The sequence below is a fragment of the Polyodon spathula genome, chromosome 55 (genome assembly GCF_017654505.1).
Source record: "Polyodon spathula isolate WHYD16114869_AA chromosome 55, ASM1765450v1, whole genome shotgun sequence".
NCBI classification, from domain to species: domain Eukaryota; kingdom Metazoa; phylum Chordata; class Actinopteri; order Acipenseriformes; family Polyodontidae; genus Polyodon; species Polyodon spathula.
In genome coordinates, this window is record NC_054588.1 from 1,398,102 (window position 1) to 1,421,245 (window position 23,144).

Consider the following 23,144-nt stretch of genomic DNA (forward strand, 5'->3'; position numbering starts at 1 on the left):
GAAATTGTAAAGCAGTTGGGCCAGCCTCCGCTGTGCAAAGCGCTGTACTGAGCGAGTGATCTGCCGTTGCTGTTCAGGCAAAGGGGTTTGAGCTGGGTTACCTGGAGAAGCTGCCCGAAGTGAGAGACACTGTATCCCGGCAGCCGCTGCTCCATCACACCTGCACCATCCTGGTAGAGAGCTTCCCGGAGACCACAGACCTGCACTCAGAGATACCAGCCCTCACCAAGTCTGCCAGGGTAATGCCTGTCTGCCCGGGCTAACTTGTCTCTGCGTGTGTCTGTCTGTCAGGCTGTCTGGGCAACCTGTCTGTCTGCTAGGTGGGCTTGCCTGTATGTGTGTGTGCTCATGGAAATTGATTTGCTGTCTGTTTGTTCTACGCTAACCTGTCTGTTTGTCTGTCTGTCTCTGTGCATGGGTAGACTGTCTGTTCGCAACTTACACAAATTAGGCTTGCAGAAAGAATTCCACGTGGAGGTTTTCACTCTTGTGGTTTGTAATGTCACAGAACCCCTTGATGGAATGTATTTCTATTATTATTGTGTATATATGCATGAGAAATGATAGGCTAATTGTAGGACCTGTCAGCCAATCACAGTTCGTCTGCATTGTGCCAAAACAAACAATCATAAAAACAAAAAAACACTTGTGACATCAACTGTGTCATATTGAGTTTCTACCCTGCTCAATATTCTCAATATCGGTACCGTTGATGTCAGCTAAAAACAATGTCTTTTAATTCCCTTCCATTGCAAAGTCAATTCAAACTTGTGACATCACAGATGGTCATGTATCTTTGCCATGCCATCAACCTTCTCTCTTGTTTCAATGAGAATTGCAATGGACTAAATATTGGTTTATAGCCTGGCCCTATCACCTCGAACCCTCTTATTGAGTACCCTAATCCTGACCTCTCTCCCCTCTTAGGTGGATTTCTCTCAGCTGCATTCAAACCTGGAGCAGCTGGAGGCCCGCTGCAAAGCGTCGGGGGAACATCTGAAGGTGATTGGCCGACGGGAGGGCGGGGGCAGGCTGAAGAGCCAATTAGGTGCCTTCGTCAAAGACTCGACTCAGCGCGTGAGCATCCTGAGGGCAGTCTACCGAAGAGTCATCAACAGGTACTGACTGCAGCTAAACTCCTTTTAAGATTTAAAAGAATTCTTCTTGGTTCCAGGCTAAATAGATTTGTTTCTTTCAGTCTGTGTAGCCCAGTCCTTTAAGTTCTGGGTTTAGTCTGGTTTACTCTCTCCAAGGCCACAATGTCCCTTTGGTGCTAAGGGGACCTGAATTGGACTCCCCAGTGCATTATACAACATAACCCCCTTGGATTTGTACTCTACACTTTTGGTTATATACCCAAGTGTTCACTTTGCCATTTTCATTGCTTCACCACAGTGAGATTACTACAATACCAAGGTCTTTCTCTTGGGGGCAGGGGGGAGGTGGGGGGGGTCTGTTCTAGTTCTATACCACTCATCTGGTATTTGGCTCTTACAGTTTTGTTGTTCGTTTGTAATCCTGTTTGCTTTTGAGGTTCCACTCGTTCCTGCTCTTCCTGGGGTACCCCCGCTCTGCGGTCAAGGAGATGAGCGCTGGGCGCTTCTGTAAGACTGTCAGTGACTTCGCTCTGGAGTACAGGACATCCAGAGCTCACATCCTGCAACGCAAAGAGAGGCACAGGGAGAGAGAGGTAAGAGGCATTGAAAAGAAGTAAGAGGGAGTGGGAGGGAGGTGAGAAAGAGGTAATAGGGAGGGGAGAGAGGTAAGAGGAGGGAGAGAGGGGAAGGAGGGAGGGGGAGATAGAGGTAATAGGGAGAGGAGAGAGGGAAAGAGGGAGAGAAGAGAAAGGTAATGGGGAGAGAGGGATAGGAGGGAGGGGAGAGAGGGGTAGGAGGGAGGGGAGAGAGGTAAGAGGAGGGAGTGAGGGGAAGGAGGGAGGGGGAGAGAGAGGTAATAGGGAGAGGAGAGAGGGGGAGAGGGAGGGAAGAGAAAGGTAATGGGGAGAGAGGGATAGGAGGGAGGGGAAAGAAGGGTAGGAGGGAGGGGAGAGAGGTAAGAGGAGGGAGAGAGGAGAAGGAGGGAGGGGGAGAGAGAGGTAATAGGGAGAGGAGAGAGGGGGAGAGGGAGGGAAGAGAAAGGTAATGGGGGAGAGAGGGGTAGGAGGGAGGGGAGAGAGGTAAGAGGAGGGAGAGAGGGGAAGAGGAGTGGATAGGAGAGGTAAGTAGGATTTGGCAATACACTGTTGAATTTAATAGCTTTCAAAGTGGAGAGAGAGGATCAGGGAAGAGAGATACAAGGAGAGGGAGAGAAGGAGAAAGGGGGTGAGTGGGAGGGGGAGGTAATGAGAGGCAACGCGTCAGTGACAGCCAGTTTCTGGCTGGGATTCTGGAACTCAAGCTGTGTGTGTCGCATAGGGTTGCAATGGGAGTGTGAGTGCGAGCCCCTCTACTCCTCACGGGGGGGACCCCACACTGCAACAGCACCAGAACATGAAGGAGGTCCTCAGCACTCCCGAAATAAGCCGGCGCCTCGACCTGTCCCTGCCCCGCCCCCGGCACAAGAACAGGGAGAGCACAGGGACCGGCCCAGGCAAGCTGAAAACGCAGTGAGGTAAACACTCTTCAGATACTATCCACAATCTTACCGTGCACAGCGCAGGTTACAGTATTTGCATCTAACAATATAGCTCCATGCATTTTCCCCACCAGTCTGTTCATTCTCTAGACATCAAGTGTGCAGTTTTGAAAGAAACACAAGTTTTAGCATGCAAGCTTCTTAACCACGCTGCAAGAGCCAAGCTCGTCTATGTTAGTGGTCAAATCCTCCTTCTGCCACCTCCGAAGCATCTCAAAGGTCTGTGCTTTCAATGCTCTTCAAGCCTGATATCTGTTATTAGCTGTTGTCTAAATTGCTGTTTCAGTATTTCACTCCCTCTTATTCATATGATTCTGTATGACACACACATCCACAATATTTAGAATTCACATCCTAGCCTTGTATTTAGTGTAATATTCCTCTATTCAATGTATTTGCATTGTTTTTCACTATATGTAATGTATTATGCATTGCTCCTCACTATCTTGTAAAGCGCTTTGTGATGGTGGTCCACTATGAAAGGCGCTATATAAAATGAAGATTGATTGATAGAGCTTTTAACTTCGTCTCATCTCACTTACAGGGGGAAGAATCTGTAGGCAGTGCATCACACAGCTCTGCCTGCTACCAGAGCAGTACAGGCCTGTCTTGGGTTCCCAGGCTGTGTTCCCATGAAACTGCAGCGGCTTACATGACAGAAACCACCAGACTGGGGAGGAGACACCCGGGGGAAGTGTTTAGCTGTGACACAGAGCTGTCGACACACTTCATGTCATAAAATATGAGACAAAAAAGAAAAAAAAAATCTATTCCAGTATTAATCTATAAATTATATTATTATTATACAAAATACAATAATTGTTTTCACAACCTATATAATTAAAGTTGTATATGTATAACCTATAAATGTAGTACCTAACGTGTGCATTTATCTATAATTTTCACCACCAAGTAATTTTGAATCATTTTGGATCTAAATAAAAGGAGATATTTTCAAGGAGCAAACGCAGGGAAGCTACTAAATAAAACAACAAACACGCAGTTTGTAGATCCACCAAAACAGACGATGTAGAGAAAACAACTCAATTACACTGTACTTAAATGTTGTTTTTGCATTGTAACCTGTATTGCCCTGTATAGTCTGCCAAATAAACTAATAATCAAATATCCAATGTGTGTGTGTTTTTTTTTTTTTTTGTATTGATTCGAAATGTAATTTTAATATTTGAGGTCAGATAAATCGTTGTCCAAAATGATCTCAAAAGACACCACCTCGATTAGCACGTCAAATACGAACATATATATTTTTTTTTAATAACGTTTTTTTTTTTTTTTTTTTTTTAATTGCTCGTATTTGACTTGTTTTGAAGTGGTGAACCGCGACTTGAGTCTATCTGTGAGGTAAATAAATCAATAAATCATTTTTTAGAGAACGGCGGGGCGGGTTGTTTCTGCCACCAATGAGATTTTGGTTGCCCAGAGCGCAAGGTTATCTGTTTCCACATCACAGCCGCCATTTCGTGAGGAGAGTCTGAGCCGAGGAATTGCAGGCGCGGAGAAATTCAATCCGACTTAACAGACAACGCGAAATAACACCGCCAATTGCGCTGTTTTTTATTTTATTTTTTAAATATATATATATATAAACTCCTGGTGAGTATTTTGTTTCTTGAGTCCATAGAGCTTTATTAAATAAAAAAAAAATTAATGTGAAATAAAACCTATTAAAAATGCCCAAAAACGGGTTTTTTTTTTTTGCAAGGTGGCGGATACCGCGGTAGCTACTGCTTATTTTTTATTTTTTTTTTATTTTTTATTTTTTTTTTTTGTGTCGAAGATTCTACATGTAGGACCTATCCTTTTTTTTTTTTAACTTGGGGTTTCAACAGGCGGGGGGGAGGTACATGCCATGTACGGTATTTCATATCTTATTTTTGTGAACAAAGACTTAAGATTTTTAGATAAGGAGCTGCGTTTGACTGCGTGGTTTGTGATTTGAAACTATTCTTTATATCAGGAATATTTATTTTTTTTTTTTTTTTTTTTTTTTTGGAGTACGGTTGATGTGTTTTGTACACTGTCAAATAAAGTACGCTGCAAAATTTTAAAGTAATAACACGGTGAAACATTTTTTTTTTTTTTTATTTTTTTTTTTTTTATAAAGGATTTTTCTTCCGAAGAACGGAACCTAAGGATGTGTTTTTGCGCCAAATACAAGCAGGCCTCAAAATATAAGCAACGCTTCCTAAAACAATATCAAACGCGTTGAACGCTAAATAATCTTTTTCATTAAATGCATACGGTTGATATTCTGTGTCTGTTTGTGTGTGTATCTATATATGCATATCGAAATTATCTGTATGCATATCGAAATGTAGTAAAACGACCTACACACTCTTAGGCCCATTTCGCTTGTGTAATAAAATTTATATATAATGCACCACAATTGAATTACACAAGCGAATATATATATATGAACTAATGAAGTCAGTGCAGTAGTGATGTGTTGCAACATTAAAAACAAAACCGTATAGCTGTAGCCGAATTATAGTACAAAAAAACAAAACACGTCATTATGCTCGCCTGGCAATTTTGCACACGAACTAGCTAAATTTAAGCTGCGTATAAATTACTGATTTATTTGTTTTCGTATAGTCTGCTGCGGCAGTTTTATTAGCCGTCGTCGAAAACAATCGGTTTGATGTGTTAACGTTATGAAATATAATTATTAGCATTCGTATTTCCTAGACAATAAGCAGTATAGCTTCATTTAAAATATTTCAGGCAGTTGCTGTTGGTTACATGCAGCGAGATTTCAGAATTTAGGTATTGCTGTTTGGGATATCTGTATTTTATATATATATATAATACTATGCAATTCTTACTGCATTACAGTAGTATTTATTGTAGCGCCCACTCCTGTGCAGATGCTGCATTTGCGGGCAGCTTGCTGTGCAAGAGTGCGTTTTGTAGACACTTTTTATTAAATTATAAACCACACAACTGCACAACTTACCTAAAAATCTGTGTTCACCTCTTGTGTTTTTTTTTTTTTTAATGCTCTCATTAGTATCTATTAAATTCAGCATCTGTCAGTTTTGGCAGATTCTACTGAAAACTAAAAAAAAAAAAAAAAAAAAAAAAAAAAAAAGCCACAACATTCATCTCAAGGGCTGCAGTGAAATGTACTGTCTTTAATTTGGACTTTAGCAAAGACTGCATGAATACATTAATTATTCTAGATGGTAATTTGTAGCCAGTCAGCATTTTTGTAAGTAGAACACTTGTACAATAAAATAAACATTTTACTTCATCGCTGTCAATTTCAGGCAGAGCTTCATGGTCGACAGGGTGACGCAGCTGAGAATTTTTTTCCTCTGTCATCCTGTGTGGTGCTGTCAGTATCGCTTTCTCAGCCCACAGTTCGTTTAGTTGGCTCATACAGATCAATCACAGTACAGGTGATTGATCGATCTGTATGAACGTTAACAAAGTTGCTTTGTTAAATATGATTTGCATTTTTTTAACAAATCTAAGCCTATTTTTAAGGACCCACAACTGTTGTTGATCCAAACTTAAGTACTTCACATCAGGGCTAATAAGTTTCAGAAGGTACTAGTCCTTTGAACTAGTAGCACAGTATTGTTAGTTTCTAACCCTGTCTCAATGTATTACCATATAATCTAGACATTTGACTTTTATTTTGACAGGTTTACAAATTGGCATGATCTTTGGGCAGATTTAAGTATTTAAACATTAATATGAAATTTTTCACCCCCAGCAGTAGAGCCAGATGCGCTTCCACTCTAGAATTGTCTGTTGTTTGGTACTGTGCTATTTTGCCCTGTTTACAGCAGCAGGTTCTGTCTGAAGCATGCTGCAGCCGTTTAACTTTTTGCCATGCTATTAAAGAAAGGTTCCCCATAACATGGACCTTCATTGAAGTGGTTTAATCTAATGTTATTATTATTGCAATTTTAAATGTATGTTTGCTTTAAATAATGGGTGTCCATTGAATTCTGAAGTATGTACGAATACAACTACATTTGCAACTTTGTTCTTAATTGTCACAAAAACTAATATATGCTTGTCAAAGTGTTTGCCAAGTGCTGCACAAGGCATCTTGTGAACAATTTCAAAACGAAAGGGTACTTTTTTTTTCCCTCAATGTACAAACGTACTCCTCATACGTTACTAGATAGATTGAAATTGTTAGTATTGGATACACTTATCGTTGTAGTGGGAGTTAATCATGGTAAGGCTCCATTCATAGTACTGAACTATGCACAAATGGAAGTCAGTAACAGCAATCAATCAGGTTTCAAAGATCAAAGTGTTAATTTATTCTATATATATATAGATATAGATAGATATAGATAGATAGATAGATACAGCGGCATATGTATCTAGAACAAAAATACAAATTAGCATCCTTGGACCAACAAGCAAGTTTTCCATGACTTAATTTTTTCATTTTTTTTTTTGACAGTGGAAGGATTGTTTTGTTCAGCGACGCTGTTTTTTTTGTAAATCTTATTTCTGTTTCTGCATCTGACAGACAGCATTCTCCTAAAGCTTTCATCTTTTTCTAATTCAGGATTTTCAAGGGAGAAAAGATTAAGTTGTTTTTGTTTCCCCCCCCCCCCCCCCCCCATTTTTTTTGTTTTTTGCAGTGACTTTTTTGATCAGCGACACAACCCGTAAGTCATTTTTCTACCTTTTTTCGTTCTGTTTTTTCATGTCAAATTTAAGTGATTTTTTTTTTTTTTTTTCTAGAAAGTAAATCAAAATTCCTTAATGATGGTTCCATTTAAGAGATCTGAACAATTTTTTAACTTTGGGGAATAAAAAAAAAAAAAAACTTTCTCTTGCTTTTTAAAATACCCTTTTAAACATTTTAAGGAATATTTAAAGTAGAGCCAGATTTGTATCTTGCCTGTTTTCCCACTGCAAATATATATTAGTGTGTGTATGTATATTTATTTATTTTTGGGGGGTGGGGATGAGACGATAACTTGTTTTAAGTCCAGACATACATAAGTCTGGACAAATGTACTATCCCACTTATACTTACCTTTTAGAACTACCTTTCTGATATGTATTGAATGATTAGGTGGTGCTAGGTAATCACATAGCTTGTAGTTGTCATTTATTTTGTGCTAGTTGCCTTTTTCAAACCCCTTACCATGCTTCTCTCCAGCAGCAGACTGCTGAATTAGTTCAGTTACATGGCACTTAATGCAGCATCTCTCTGTAGGTAAACCAGGTCTACAGGAAATGAGGATACATCTTGCTACAGCGGTGGGAATGCGTCCTGTTGCATAGCAGTTCCACCCATTCCAGGTTTTACTATGAGCTTGATTAGCCACACACCGTATATAGGTAACAAGCTCAGTCTTAAACACCTAGTAAAATTAAGAATGGTTCTAACTGCTATGCAATGGGAGTCTTATTTCTATCTCTGTGGTTAGCGGTGGTGTAAATTCTTTTTGAAATTTTGGAAAAGTTGTGTTTTTTCAGTACAAGAAGCAATCCAAAATAAATATTGATGTCACAGTTACACTAGCTTGTTCTACGAGTGGAACAGAATGGCCTCATTTGTACTTATGAAGCAATTTGGGGCTCCTGCAGAATCAGCACTAACTTTCAGTCTAAAGACCAACAGGTTCGTGACACAATTCCTGTAAAGTCTGATCAATTCACAGGAGATTCAGCCCGGTCTTACTGCTGACATCTGAGCATTTTACTAACAAACCTGCAGTTGTGCAAACCAGGTGTTTGCACTGGGAACATTTGTCTAGCCATCTACATTAGCCTCGGCTGACTTGGCTGTAGATGTTTTGTCAGGGTCAAAACAATTTTATTAGATTTTGTTTTCTTGTGCAACAGGTATTGCGACCCCACATGCTTTAGCAACGTAGTATGCGATTGTCGGGTGTAGTGTATGAGGGGCTAATATCTGTTGCATAGGAATAGGTAGGAAGTGGATGGTATAAAAATTAGGCACTGCCTCCAGGGATATGCATTCCCCACCTGTGGGGGGAGGATTTGTTGACACCTTCACTATCTTGGTATACCTGAACAGATTGCCCCATCTCAAGTGCATGTTTACTGCTGTTCAGTATCTTGGTATCCATATAAATGGCTCGGCATTGGGCACTGGTGTCATTAGTTGGTCCCAATACTTTTTGGAGGGAGGTGTTCACACAGACCTGTTCGACACTATGGGTGGGAGGTGGGAATAAGATGGTTGAAATCATTTTAAGGTTTTGCACACACACACCTGAGCTGTACCTCTAGGAGGTAACCATTTGTGCATCCGGTCCAGGTCATAGTACATAATGAAAACTATTTGAATCGAACCTTTTAATCCCCTGAAAGTGTTTTTCCAGGCAAACTGGATGTAAGGTGATCCAGTTTATTGGAAGCACGGTTTTCGTGGACGGGTACATTTAAATAAGATGTTTGGAGAGCAGTTGGATATAATAAAATGGCACCAGCAATGTGAACAGGGTGATGTGCTACTTTAAGTCAACCAATTGGAGCCAACTTGGATGTGATGTTTCTACAAACAAACCAGAGAAGCATTCACAATAATAATAATAATAGTCTTTTAAGCACTTGCGTCTAGTTTTGCAAAGGCCACAAACGAACCAATGGCGCTCCAGGACTGGAGTTTCCTTTCCCGTCACAGGTTTGTTAGACCCATTAAGTGCCATTAGCCTTAATTCAGAACAGGCTACTTGATAATTTTGGAGCATTTAAGTGGCATCATCTACCTGTTTAATTCTCTAGCTATAGTTAAGATAACATACGCTAATTGTGTTAACCTGACAAGTTTAAGTCTAAATGTAACAGTTAATCCTGCAAATATAGCCGTTCAGGTGTTATGATTCCTCAACATAAAATATGAAACTGAAGCCTAAAAATGATCAATTTCTTGGTATTATTTCCTACCCACAGCGATGAAGGATGATTACAGGAACGTCTGACTTGACTCTCCTCAAAATAGGATGCAATTAAAAAAATAAAAGCTGAATGCGGTACTTAATGGGTTAAATTCATTTGTGACTGGGAATAGCAGTAGTTCACAGTAAACCTAGGATGGCTCAGACTTCTACACAATGGGATCTTGCCATCCCTGTATTTACTCCTTGCGTATTCTTTGCTGCTCCTGTAGATTATGGTCAGTCTTCGGGTGGCTGAATGTTTTGTGGATGGTTATTTGAAGGTGCCTGGCCTTAACCTTCATGTTCACGGGAGTAGGGGTCAGTGAGTGGTCAGAGTAATGAAAATTAAATTGTGAAACCAGTACATCAAAGACGAAGCGCTCGCTTGAATTAAAATAAATGCCAAACAGACCAAGCTCAAAAAATATATATGCCAAACTGAAAAGGCTTTACACAAAGCTGAATAATTCAAATGGAAACTGAATCTTAAGTTGATCGCAATTCAGTCTTCCAGCTCACCAGTTTTCCTAATGGTTCAGTCTATTCAAAGTCAATACTGAGCTTTCTATCAAGTGAAGTACTGTTTGTTTGCCACTTGGTTATTTTATTCCAGTGCTTTTGCAAACTATCAATCACTGGGCCTGCCCTAACCCACAATGAGGAACTGGGTTCAACTGCCAACTAATGGGAAGAGCTGATTGGATCACGTCGCACTTCACATGTTATACAGGCTCTGTGAATATATACACTGCACGGTTTTCTCAAAAGGCATACATTTTTCAACACTTTAAAAAGTTCAGTCAGCAATATTATAATTAGTTTAATTGTGTTTGAGCATTTTAGATGGCATCGACAACTTTGAAGTTCATGATTTCACTTTACAATTTTTATTGGCAAAAGTTCTTTGTGTTTTGAATTGGTTGTGTTCTGTTACTTTGGACGGGAGGCCAACGTTCGTCCTGGAGAGCCACAGTCCTTAAGGTTTTCCGGCTGTCGTTTTAATCGTCAGTGGCTGAAGACCTTAAAATCAACGATAGACTCCTGAACCAGTGTTGGCAGCTCCTGACATAAGGATATAGCATTTTAAAGTAATTGTATTTGCTTTGGGTTAGATACCAATGTCCTAAAGAACATTGAAGTACAGAATTATGGTTTTAATAAATGGCAAAGCCTCGTAGTTCTATGTAATCCAACCGTGAAGGGTAATTGCAGTAAAGTTACTAATGTACAAATTATGCCAAACTTTAAAAAAAATTACAATCTAGGAACCAAGTCATGCAGTGAAAGTAAGTAAAATTATGTTCTTAAACTCTGCAGAAACAGTTCTCCCAATTTCTTATAGGTTTATAGCAGTACACAAGTGTGTGCTGGAAGTGTTCATATACCCACCCACAGACGTGTGCAGTGCTGTCACCGTAATATACAAAAGGAATAATGCATGCCTTGGGTGGTTGAGCATGTTGCCGCTGGCACACAACACGGTCTCAAGTGCATTATTCCTATTCTGCAATCATGGCTCGCACTGTAAAAAAAAAAAAAAAAAAAAAAAAAAAAAAAGCACAAGTCATTTCTTGCTTTAAAAGTGATTTTAATTGGACAAAAAGTTTGCGTTTTCCATTTACAGCTGTAGTAAAGCATCAGCTGTGACGTTCTAATAGATGGTGTTCTGTTTTAAAGCTCTCTGGAGCTGTTTCTGACAGAGGCATACCATTGTAGTAGACACTGTATTAAGCTGTTCTGTTGTGATGGTGTTCTATATACATCTGTTTGTGTTCCTCTCACTCACCCACTCAAACCCAGTTGGTTTGTCGTTTCATGGATGCTTAATTTCTGTCATTCTAAGTTGTCCCTCAAGAGTCGATCTCCTGGTGTCCTTTATGCTGCTTTTGTTTGTTTTTCTCCGAGACGTGCTGTCTAGTCTCCCGGCTGCTGCGTGTTATAAAGGCTCTTTGAGATTCCCACAGTCCTCATGTTTAAGGTGACATTCCCTTCAGGAATTGTCATTTTATTCAGTGTTATTGACAGTTGTGGTGGATTGATATGTCTGTCTAGGTTTTCAGTGAGGAGGTTGCTGGTTCAACATCTGCAATCCTTGGGTCGAGTGCAAGGTTGACCAATCAGACCAAGAATTTTTCTTGCTGTTTGTAGAATGCTTTATTATAAATATAATTAAGGCTTCTGTATTTTGGTTTTATTAATTTTCGGTGCTTATTGAGCTATTTTGAGTTAAATCAGGGCTTTTGCTATAATGTTAATTATTGTTTTCAGTTACTTTCCAAAATGCTCGTTTTTGGTTTTTTTTGTCAATATGTCCAGTAGTAACTCAACAGTACTTGCACACTTTAGACTTGTACCTTCTTTGTCTTCCACCCTTCTGGTCACGGTTACATTCTTCTGGGTTTTTTTTACATTTTGCCACAGTTTGCAGTTCAAAGCGGAGTCTCCCAATAAAGTGTAGGAATGTGCTGCCACTCGGTAGTTGGGGCTGGTTTAAATTACTCGGAACGAATCGGTGATCAATACAAGTCAGGAAGGAGGGACATTGCCTGACTGCATTGGGAGAGATAGTTTGTGTGTTTTTTTTTTTTTTTTTTTTTTTTTGTAGTCAGTAGGTTTTTTTTATGAATGGCGAAGGAGTGTTCAACCGGAATTGAGTAACCATTTCCATAGTTTTTCTGGTGTTTATTGGTTATACGCAGAATTTATATATTTAATCGGGTGGGGTGTTATCAGTTAAAAACTAAAATCAGAAGCCCTAAATATAATGTAATATGTTTATAAGGTGACGCCACTATGTACAAATATCAAATACATGATATTTTCACTTGCCTTTGCTCTGCTGTGCAAGTAAACTGGCTTTGTCAGTACTCGCACTGGTTTTGCACATTCGCAGAAAGAAAATGTGGCTTTGCAACACGTACCACATGGGTGACGTAGCTCCTCTTGCAAAGTGATAGTGTCGGCTGGAAAGGGGTCGCTGTACGAAAGTCCAGCCGGCATAACATCGGCTAGTCGGCATATAAAGAAATAATGTGCCTGGTGGGGAAACTGATGTGCATGTACTGATTCTGCTCGCCTTGTGAGATTCTGTAATGGAATTTGTGGAACACTGGGTGCAAAAGCCCAATCTCGCCATTCCTGTGGTGATGGCTCGGTGTTCCCTGGTAAACAGAAAGGACAGCCTGTCAGCCCCGTCCTTACTGAGATCCCTGTAGTCACAGAACTTAAAGGAGCTCAGTAGCATGCTGTACCACTGACTACGGTACCGAAAGCCTATCTAAGCTCATCCGGTTCCTAGCAGCCAGTTGATCTCAGAACTTTGACAGGTTGAGTCTTAAAAGGATCCAGTAATTTGCGCCTCAACTTGGCAAGGTAACATAGCAATGGACAGTAAAACTTGCTTAAAGACCAGCTCGCAAGTAACAGCTTTAGTTTCTTTTGAGTAAAGATGCTGTTTATACAGGGTGAGTCTTAATGCAATATAGGTATTCGGGGCAGCATTACCAGGTTCACTGGAATAAAAGGGGTCAAGCTAATGGTGGGGCTCAGTTTGAACACAGTGTTGCTTTGCTTCCGAATCGCCCTCTCTGTGTATCCAGTTCAGAGTTTGAAAACCGAAGAGCATTATTCAGCACAGATCTGCGCTAAATCAAATTTATTAAAATTGACGTTTTAAGAGTTGCACTTTTGTAATTGTGGACCTATTAACTGAGGCCCCTGGTGCAGATTATCAGTTATAACCCCTTGCTAGCATCAGGGCGCTTTTTAATGGGCTCTGGTTAAATAGCTAATCAAGATGCTGTGAAATCAGTACCCACCCCTGGAGCAGAAATACAGCGTGGCTCAATGACCTCTTGATCTACGAGAGGGTTATACAAAGGTTGCTTTCACAGGTCATGTTCTCCTTTTTCTGAAGGATTTTTTATTTGTGAATGTTGAGAGTTGACCGCTCTAGTTCAGCTGAATCCTGCGTCTGCTTTTAACAAAAAAGAAAAAAAAAAAAGTTAATGGCAGTCAATTCTAAACCGCAGTCAACTGTACAATAAAACGTACTTCTGATTTAAAGGGAATGTAGTAAAAGTGTGTATAAACTACATCACGGAATGATCACGGCTACAAAGATTTGACTTTATGAACATTTTTGTAGTACAGTATGTTCAAACATTTGGCTAAAAAACTCACCAGTGTGAGGTGGACAAAAACAGTTAATAAAAATAAGAAATATATATTGATGAATGACTGCCACAGTGGAAATTGTAGCTGTTAAATTTGAACTGTTACCAATAACTTAATTACTTTTTTTAAACTGTAAATTGTGACTGGTGGTAGATTTGTTTTATTTTTTTAAAACAAAACCACACACTGAGGTTTCATGTTCTGTATTACCTCAGTGACGTTGGTTGCCCCGCTGATTTCTGGGAAGAAGACGCTGTGAACCGCAGTCCTGCAGAGACAGACACCTGATCTCTCATATCTAACGCAGCTGGGACTGAAGCCACACCACCTTCCCACTGCAGTGAGGACCCCACAGCAACAGATAACATGGAGTGAGTCACATTTCTCCATCTTGTACACCACACCCCCCCTCCACTCTGCCTTCTTGGGCACACATCAGTGCTGCCCTTGTTTTAAGAGTGGCAAAACGCTTGCTGTTAAATGTTTCAGGCTACCAGTGCAGTGTGTCAGGGAGGTTGCATTTTAGCTTCTGTAGACCTTACTGATGTTTAAGTTGATTTCAAGCGTTTATCAATTGAAATGAACAGAATTCTAGGATTGTTCGAATTTTATTGCGCTGGATAATCTAATGAGTTTTGGGGTTTGTGTGCAAATGTAATTTGAGCCCACTTGTGCGTCATACAAAACTTATTATTCAACCAATTAAGTGAAGTTGTCCTAGGTAAAGAATTTTGGCCACATTTTAACCATGTGACTCTTCTTGGTACTCCTGAGCACGAATGAACATTATCACTTCCAACTCCTTTATTTACCTTGAACATCTAACAAGCCCTCAATCTGGTGTAACAGGCTGCTTGGTACTTATTTAAATTACATTTCTCATTGTTTTCCTAGGGCCTGGTTGTTAAGTAATTAATATTTAGAACCGATGTTATCCTTTGTGTTCATACAATAGTAAGTGTTCACTCTTTCCCATATACACACATGCCACACATGTATTGTTTGCATAAATTAACATACTAGTTTGTTTTGGCAGACTCCTTTATCTGAGGTGATTTACAGGTGTTACAAGGTTATAGTACAAAAACAATGTTGTATTCTAGTAGTATTTAAATATGAGAAATGTAGGATTACGACAATTTGTGTCTGTGATGACATGATAGTAGTCTGAGCTGAGGATCCAGTAACGTGGTGCACAGTAGGAGGGTATGAAGAGATCTACAAGCGCAGTCTAAACAGGGGTGTCTTGACGAGGCGGCGAAATGGATCCTTTCAGTTGCAATCGGGGGGGGGGGGGGGGGGGGGGGGGACCTTTACTGTGGACGCTGGAATTGTGCTTCTACACTGCAGTGGACTCGGCTGCATTGATGTTGGACCAAGAAGATTTGCACGCTGGTTTCCTGCGGTGGATTGCTACATATCAAAGCATCTATAACAACTCCTCAGAACAATTGTGCATCATTGTGTTTTTCCTAAAGGGCATTATACAGTAATGTTTTTTTTATGGCTTTACTAAAGTTTATTCAGATATTTCATTTAAACTTAAACTTCTGTTGGTAAAATCATTATTGGCCTGTGCCTTGCCATTAAGCCAAGTATTCCTGATGCATATTAAATGCATGCTGGCTGGATTGGATGACCGCAGGTGGTCAGTCTATCGTCTTTAACCCCTTTCAGCCCTGGCAGGACCTCAAGTGAACGCCATCTTTTAAACTGTATCCTATTTTAATATGTATCTCCTCCTATAATGCTGAATCTTGCAATAGAATGTTATTTTTTAGCAAATACCCCTCCTATATTTTTTATTTTTTTGTTAAAAGGTGTTGTAACCCCTTTGCAGCCTCCATAGGCTGTTTGATTGCCCTTGTGGTCTTTGGGCAGCTGCCATTGGCCAAGTTTTGATTCCAAGCTATGTGTCCCACCTTGGCTGTCTTACTGCAGCAGTAAACTGCTCCCAACTTCATGTAGAGACAGTCGAGCCCATTGCAAACCAGCCAGACTTGTCTGTTTACTTGCATAGCTTGAGTGACACGCTGTTTGCTATGAAGATATTGGGTTTTTGACAGGGTACTTAAGGTAACAAGTTATTTAATCTAGTTTTTTTTTTATTTTGTATGTCTTGTGATCTTACAGGGAAAAAAAATACTTGTCAGGGTGAGAATATAGTAATGTGTTCTGGCAAGTGTCTGATGTGGGGCGACATCATTGACAAACGCTTGGCTGTAGCGTTGTAAATTTCGCAGGTTTACTGACAGGTAAATTAGATTTTTCGATAACCCTGTTTTATTTCTCTCCTCTTGCTCTCTCCCAACCCCCCTCCTCCCCCCCCCAGTCTGTCCCCAAACAGCCTGATGGCAGGCAATGTAACCAACAAGAACGACCCTCGCTCCCTGAACTCCCGCGTGTTCATCGGAAACCTCAACACCCTGCTGGTGACCAAGGCGGACGTGGAGGCCATCTTCAGCAAGTACGGCAAGGTCGTGGGCTGCTCCGTGCACAAGGGCTTCGCCTTCGTGCAGTTCCTGAACGAGAGGACCGCGCGTGCCGCCGTGGCTGGGGAGGACGGCCGCATGATCGTGGGGCAGGTGCTGGGTGAGTAAGGTTGGAGAATGCGTGCCTTTAATAGAGTTAATAGGTCAAAACGGAGGTGTCCAACAGATAGTCGCTTTTGTAACAAGCAGCTTGTAGAATCACCGATGAACCAATCCTGGGGGGGGACTTTGCTTGGAGAGTAGTGGTTTTGAGATCAGTCCACTTTTCAAGGAACCTGACGAGCCAAATGCCTCCCCTCGTTCAAGACTTCCTCAAATTGAACAGAGCACTAGATTAAGGGAACACCAAATGCAGATACTCTGCGATGGACTGGCGTCCCATCCAGGGTGTAGTCCCGCCTTGCGCCCTGTGTCTGCCAGGTTAGGCTCCGGCTCACCGTGACACTGTAAAGGATTAAGTGGTTCATGATGATGGGTGGAAATGCAGATACTGGAGATGTTTGAAATTTCAGATTTTATCAGGTGTGTTTGGCAGGATATTGAATAAGTAAAGGTCTCTTTGATCCCTTGTGTTTTTTCACACAAACCCCTGAGTAATTGCAAAGATTAAACGCCACACTCTAAGTAAAACTGCAGTAATCGGCAGGCATTTTTTTTTTTTTCAGATATTAACTTGGCATGTGAACCCAAACCTCATCGATCGAAGTCTGGGAAACGTTCAGCTGGAGACATGTATGGGTAAGAGTCTATTTTGTTTCTTCAGTCTGAACTAGATACGATGGACTTGGGATCAAGCTTGATCTTTACAGCTGTTCACTGGATAATTTTCCTGGAAGAAATTTGTTGCACCAACCCACATGCTGTTTGTGAGAGAGCATACTAGTAGCTGATTTTAATTATAATCAGCTGTTTGAATTCATTTGTATTAATACCATGACCTATTCAGCTGTGGCAAATGGTTGTTCTTCCCCTAGTGTACTGTGGTGTTATTTCTGAAAACATTAAATATGATGCTTGTTTCTAATGTGTAATTTAACCCTTAAATGTTTGGGCTGTCGTGCCACTGTCTGCATCTGTGCCTAGTCTCCCTTGCGACCTGTTGGTCTCTCTCGCTGTTCCCGTGTCTCGCTGCTATTTAAACTTGATTTAACTCATTGTAATTGAATTTAAATACCCTGCTTTGATGTAATCAGTGTTGATATCTTAACCATGTAATGCCTAAGCATTTTTTAAATGAGCAAAGCTACTTTATTTAGGTAAATAGATTCTGTTTTTTGAACAAAATATGTATTTTTTTTTTTTTCCCAGGCCAGCAACACAATCTGTCAAATGCTGGCTTGAGGCTGGATTTAAGAGTGACTAAGCATTGTAAAACATGTGAAATGGGCTCTACAGGGTAAATTCGCTATACGCAACAGGGGTGTGCAATTCGTATTGGCTGACGCCCGGGAATACAGCATTGTATGAAGGACAAGAAGTTTTGCAGTTACTTTGCCTGTCGGACAAATAGTCTCACAGGCAAAATTTTAAAAAAAAAAGTGGTTTTTGGTAGAAACAGTAAATGTTTTAAAAATCTGGGGTTCAGGAGTTACAAAACTGAAAACATCAAGAAAAATATGAATTCCACAAAGCAGCAGTAACAGTTGACAGTGATTCCGTATCTGTGTTGGGACAAGGAACCTTTTGTGTATCTTGAAGAATGTAGTGAACCAGTCGCGCTACAAGGCTAGATCCGCCCCGAAAACAACAAATAAAACCAAAATCCTTTGTTATATTCTACTTTTTGTGTTTTTTGGGGACGAGACAAGTAGATTGGACAAGAAGCTTTTAAAAAATTGGGCACCCCTGCACAAATGCTTTACCTAGTCTCGTACCCAGTTGTGGTTATATTTTTTTTCAATCCGGCTGGTTTCCAAATATGTTCATGTTAAAAGCTATTAATCTATTGAATTGCATTTGTTTCCTCTAGTTCTTCGTTTGATCTGGATTATGATTTTCAGAGAGACTACTACGACAGGTAACTTAATTTAAACATGTCTCAAATGAAAGGTACAATGAGCAGTGCTGTTTTTAGGTTATTGGACAGGTGATTCACAACAGATGCATCGATAACACTATCCAAAACCAAAAAAAGAGGCTGTTTACAAAAGCCTGAAATGCAAGGTACACAGTAATTTAACATATGCATTGAGAACTATTGTAACAAGTAATCCAACTATTAAAAAGCAATTCCTCAATCCACGAGTTAACAAAGGCTCGCTGTCTCTCGTTCCCCTGCAGGATGTACTCGTACCCCTCTCGCGTCCCTCCCCCTCCCCCTCCTCCCCTGTCCAGGCCGGTGATCCCATCCAAGAGGCCACGGGTCAGCGCTAGTGGGGGCGGCCGTCGCACCAAGAGCAGCTTCTCCTCCAAGGGCAGCCAGCGCAGCTCCTCGCGCAGCAGTGAGTATCAACACAGGAGCAGCGGTGAGGATCTGAGTCAAAGCATTAAATAGAGGGGGTTCCAAACCCCTGGGGGGGGTGGGGTGGGGGGATGGATGCAGTGCTGTGGGATTTCATAAGTGTTTTTTTTTGCTTTGGGGTTTCAGAGGCTGTGTTGCCAGTCCAGTTGGGGTGTGAAGACTGGGGCTGCCCGATCAGGGGTTAGAGCAATAGTTCATTTACAGTGATGCTATCAAGTTTGTTTAGATCATTTATTTTGCCAAGGAATTAAAAACAAATCTGAAGTCCACCATACCAGGGGCGATTTGTTGTCCTGTGTGAGACAGTGGCAGATGAAGAACTGTCTGTTTTATGTGCTTGCACAGCTGTTGCTGAGTTGCTGGGGAAAACGAGTGGTAAAATCACTTACCAAGACACGAATGCGAGAAGAGCCGTTCCAGCAGGTGAGATCGGCACTGGCACTCTCTTGACTTTGTACCATGTGGTGTCAACAGCTGAGCTTATTGGTGAATTTACGAGAGGCTTGTCGCTAATAGAGAAGTGCTCTATTTGCTAACAACCTGTCGTTCCTTGCAAGCGACAGACAATTTTTTATCGCCCAGGGTGATTTTGTCGCGATGACATTTCGGCAGCGACAAAATCGCCTATTTATGGTGGCCTGAAGATGAGGTGTGAAGACTAGGGCAGCTAGTTTCCAGTGCAGTACAATCTGGCATTGGACCAACGGGTCTGAACAGCAATTGGTTTTATAAAGATATTATCAAATTTGTCTAGGTTCTATTTCGCTGAAAAGATCATTGTTCTTGTAGGCAATTCTGTTTGACAGCCCTCCTAAAGTTAACAAATGCCAACATTAAGTGAAAATGCATGCCTTGTAATTAAAAGGGCTGTTGTGTCGCTGCAGCTAACTGAACAATGTAGACAAACTGAACTGTCAACACTTATTATTGCTACATTTTGATTCCCTTGTTGACAATGTTGAAAGATTTGTGGCTGCATCACCCCTTGCTTCTGAATGAGCATGGTAAACAATTGTTGGCATTTGTGTGTTTTATCAATATATTTTCTACTAACAAGGATTGAAGTCTGTGGATTATTTTAAGAATTATATGTGTTTGCAGTTGCCAAATTTTGCATGTAAATAACTGCTCTTACTGGATTATACCATTGTACACAATGGTAATGTTTCAGTGTCATAACTTTAAGCTAGTTTAAATATTTCAGTAGTTTATTACATTCTTGCATATTGCAAGCTAGCAATTGTTCACTGTTAATTGTATCGTGATGTGTATCTCATCACAACCCATGCACTGATGTATGTGAACCCAGCCAGAGCCGCAGGTTTTGTAATTGCCCGTCTTCCCTCTCAGTGAAAGCTGATGACCTGCAGACCATTAAGAAGGAGCTGACTCAGATTAAACACAAGGTGGATTATCTGCTCGAGAGCCTGGAGAGGATGGAGAAAGACCACGGCAAGAAGTCGGGTAGGGAGAAGTGATGCAACAGTGTCAGCCACCCTCAGCCACGCCTTGCTTCAGTTTTAATAACCAAGAACATGGTTGTGTAACAAAACTCCTTGTAGCGCAGGGGTGGCCAAAGCTGACCCTTCCACTCCTGGTCTCTGTTCCAGCCCTGTTCTCAATTGTTTAATTGAACCAAATAAACCTCCATCCAGACCCTGAAGCAGTTCATCGTCTCATTTTGCTTGTTAAACCTGGAGTGGAAGGGCCTGAAAACTGAATTCTGAAGTCTTACTGCTGAATTAATTTTTGTAGATATGGAAAGTGTATTTACTTTTATGCTGCAGGTTAGTATGTGTTTCTGTAAAGTACAACTACCAAATTAACAGTAACTACATGTTTTGTACACATTGGTACGTAAATTTGTTGCTTGAAGTGGTGGCTTTTGGGCCAAACATGTCGCTAGCAGAAGATAAGGGAAGCGCTTGATTGAAAGCCACGAGACCAAGGACTCTGAAAGCATGGCTTGCAAACAGAATTCTTTTAACCCAGTGTAGAACCAGATATCATGTATTCTAAAATATAAAAATACATGGTGTTTCTTTCAAAACTGCACAAAGGAAAGCCCGTAAGTTAAGATTGATGGCATTCTTGTTTTGGGTACAATCGCTGCAGTAGCGCTGTGTTGGTCTGGTTTCCCGCTCCCCGTGTGTAGATACGAAGAGCAGCAAGCCGGATGAGCCACAGCCCCAGCACAGCAGCAGCAGCAGCAGCTCCAAGAAGGAGGAGGCAGTGAAGATGCAGAGCGAGGTGGTGGGAGACTCGGACGACGATGAAGGGGACCTGCTCGACGACGAGGACGAGGTACAGAGGGCTTTCACTGCTCTAGCACCGTTTAACAAACCACCACGCAGACCCAGGCGACCGCTGCGATGGCAGAGTCGTTGAAAATACGAGCGTTTGCGCCATGTAAAACACAGCATTGGAACGCAGTGATTTAAGCTTGGAAAGTTGTGTAATCAATTCCACAGGTGTAGATTGTAATTGCAATTACAAATGAGACAATTCATTGGGATTGACCCAGAGTATGTAACCATGTTCTTAGTTATTAAACTAGACACCCTAATTGAGACAATACACACAGAACCTCTGTTTTCTAGTGGCAAAAACAGTCCAAATATTACAACGCAAATTGTGCGCAAGGGCCTGTTTTTAATATTTTGGCCCGTATGGTGTCTTTTAAATACGAATGTTTTAGCATAGTGTTCTATAGTGTTTTTTTTTTTTTAGTAATAGCAGAAGGCATTTTAGGAATGTTAATGAATTAATATAAAAGTTTCATCCAGTTTCACTCAAAATAATGTAAACGTCATCAGTGTATTGGAAATGCCATCCAGCAAGATACTACCTGGCTGTATCTATTTCTTTTGGGTATGCGAAGCTGGCGTTCTTTGCTGTGGATTTCAGAGGGAGTGTTGCATTGCCTCTGGCGCTCCCGTGGGTTTGGGAGGCAAAACTGGCAGGGATTGTGGAGACCAGTGGTACTCCAACCCCCAGGCCCTTGAGATCCAGTCCAGCGTTTTACTCCAAGCAGGTTCTGATGTAGTTAATTGAAGCTGCTAAGAGGCAATTGACTAATTTGGGACCTGCATGGGCTGGCCTTTATCCTCCAGTGCCCGTCAGCTGCCAGCATCTGCTCTCTACTCGCTGGGTGTAAAAGGCGATTTTTGGTTTGGGCGTCTAGTTACCTTCAGTTCTCATGCGCTCTTGTAGGGAACGTAATTGCACGTTGTAAAACTGGGGAGACCCAAAAGAAAACTGAACTATTAAACATTTGTTTAAAAGGAATTAATGAGGCATTGAAATAATCTCTCTTGTATGGTTGAAAGAATGTTTTCATAGTATTTTACAGGTGCAAGCGTCGGGTTCTGTCATGTTCTGCTGACTCTTGCAGGTGAAGAGTCGTGGCGGGCGCGAGGAAGAAGAGAACGATGAAGAGGAAGACCGGGAGCAGGAGGAAGGGGAGGATGATGGGGACAGTGCTAACGGAGATGATGACTCTTAAACACCCTGCCTGCTGTGCTGCAGTGACTGCCCTCCTTGCACCTCCTGAAACCTGTTTAATTGTCAACCCTCCCAGCCCACGACTGTGCGTCTCTCTGACGTGACCCTTCCCTTTTGTCTCTGTTTTTATTTTTGATACCTCTTAAATAAACCATGTGTTTTATATCCTACTAGGCAGGGGTCTTTGTATTTTTTAATTGTTTTGTTTGTCTAGATGGCTGTTGTGGTAGTGTTTTTAGATGCACTCTCTGAGTAGACAAGAAGACAGCAAAACAAATATTCTATGCAAAATTAAGTAAGCCTAGATGACACAGGTACCATAACCCCATTTTCAATTTTTATTTATTAATACTGTAAAAACCTAAGTATTTTTAGGTGGTCCTAAAAAGGGGGAAGCGACTTATACACTGGTGTGACCTGTAGGCTTTTTTGTGAAGTTAAGGTCTGGTGCAGGTCTTTTTTTTTTTTTTTTTTTTAAAAGCAGCAGATGCAATTCTCCCGCTCTACCACCAGGGGGAAGTAGAGGACGCAGGTTTTTTGTTTATTTTTTTAGCAGTCGTCCATACCCAGGGCGATCTTAATTATATACAAACAAAATACATATAATTAAAATTACAGTACAATTAAGAGCAAAATACAATGACTTTTGTCCTAATAAGAGCAAATACAAAACGCAATTGAAGTTCTGATAAGTTACATTAGGGTTTGCGAGTGCAAGTGAAGTACAAAATACTACAGATTGGGTGAAGTGCAGGATTAACCCTTTGAGTAGCAAGTTCTAAAATGCACTGCCAGTCCAACAGGAGTGTTTTTTTATGGTAAATGTTCTGTGTATGTCTTCACTGAGATCTGATTCAGTGGAAGAGTTGTATGTAAATGGATTTAAATGGGAATTTGAATTTAGTATTACAAACACTTTTCTCGCAGCGATTTTTGCCGGTTTATAGACACTTGGCATTGACTGGG

General features: G+C 41.0%; 2 protein-coding genes across 6 annotated transcripts in view; both read left to right on the forward strand.

Annotated features, from left to right (window-relative positions):
* LOC121307370 (FH1/FH2 domain-containing protein 3-like) overlaps positions 1–3,755 on the forward strand; it is a 6,781-nt gene extending 3,026 nt beyond the window's left edge. Inside the window, exons 5-9 of the mRNA XM_041239574.1 lie at positions 78–239; positions 928–1,118; positions 1,534–1,690; positions 2,415–2,610; positions 3,179–3,755. Coding sequence (XP_041095508.1) covers positions 78–239; positions 928–1,118; positions 1,534–1,690; positions 2,415–2,609 — 705 coding nt within the window. The 3' untranslated portion in view covers position 2,610; positions 3,179–3,755. The remainder of the gene's footprint in view (positions 1–77; positions 240–927; positions 1,119–1,533; positions 1,691–2,414; positions 2,611–3,178) is intronic.
* Positions 3,756–4,093: 338 nt separating this feature from the next.
* Positions 4,094–22,348, forward strand: LOC121307389 (heterogeneous nuclear ribonucleoprotein C-like). Of its 5 annotated transcripts, none has more exons than XM_041239595.1 (11): positions 4,094–4,248; positions 7,269–7,295; positions 13,937–14,092; positions 16,054–16,313; positions 16,879–16,951; positions 18,183–18,230; positions 18,494–18,678; positions 19,020–19,097; positions 20,025–20,138; positions 20,830–20,978; positions 22,069–22,348. In XM_041239595.1, the coding sequence occupies exons 3-11, from the start codon at positions 14,088–14,090 to the stop codon at positions 22,177–22,179; spliced, it is 1,023 nt and encodes a 340-aa protein (XP_041095529.1). In that variant the 5' UTR covers positions 4,094–4,248; positions 7,269–7,295; positions 13,937–14,087; the 3' UTR covers positions 22,180–22,348. The 5 variants fall into 5 exon arrangements, with proteins under 5 accessions (XP_041095529.1, XP_041095532.1, XP_041095533.1 ...); XM_041239598.1 differs by having other exon boundaries at positions 18,494–18,654; XM_041239597.1 differs by lacking the exon at positions 4,094–4,248 and adding an exon at positions 4,739–7,121.
* Positions 22,349–23,144: the final 796 nt, after the last annotated feature.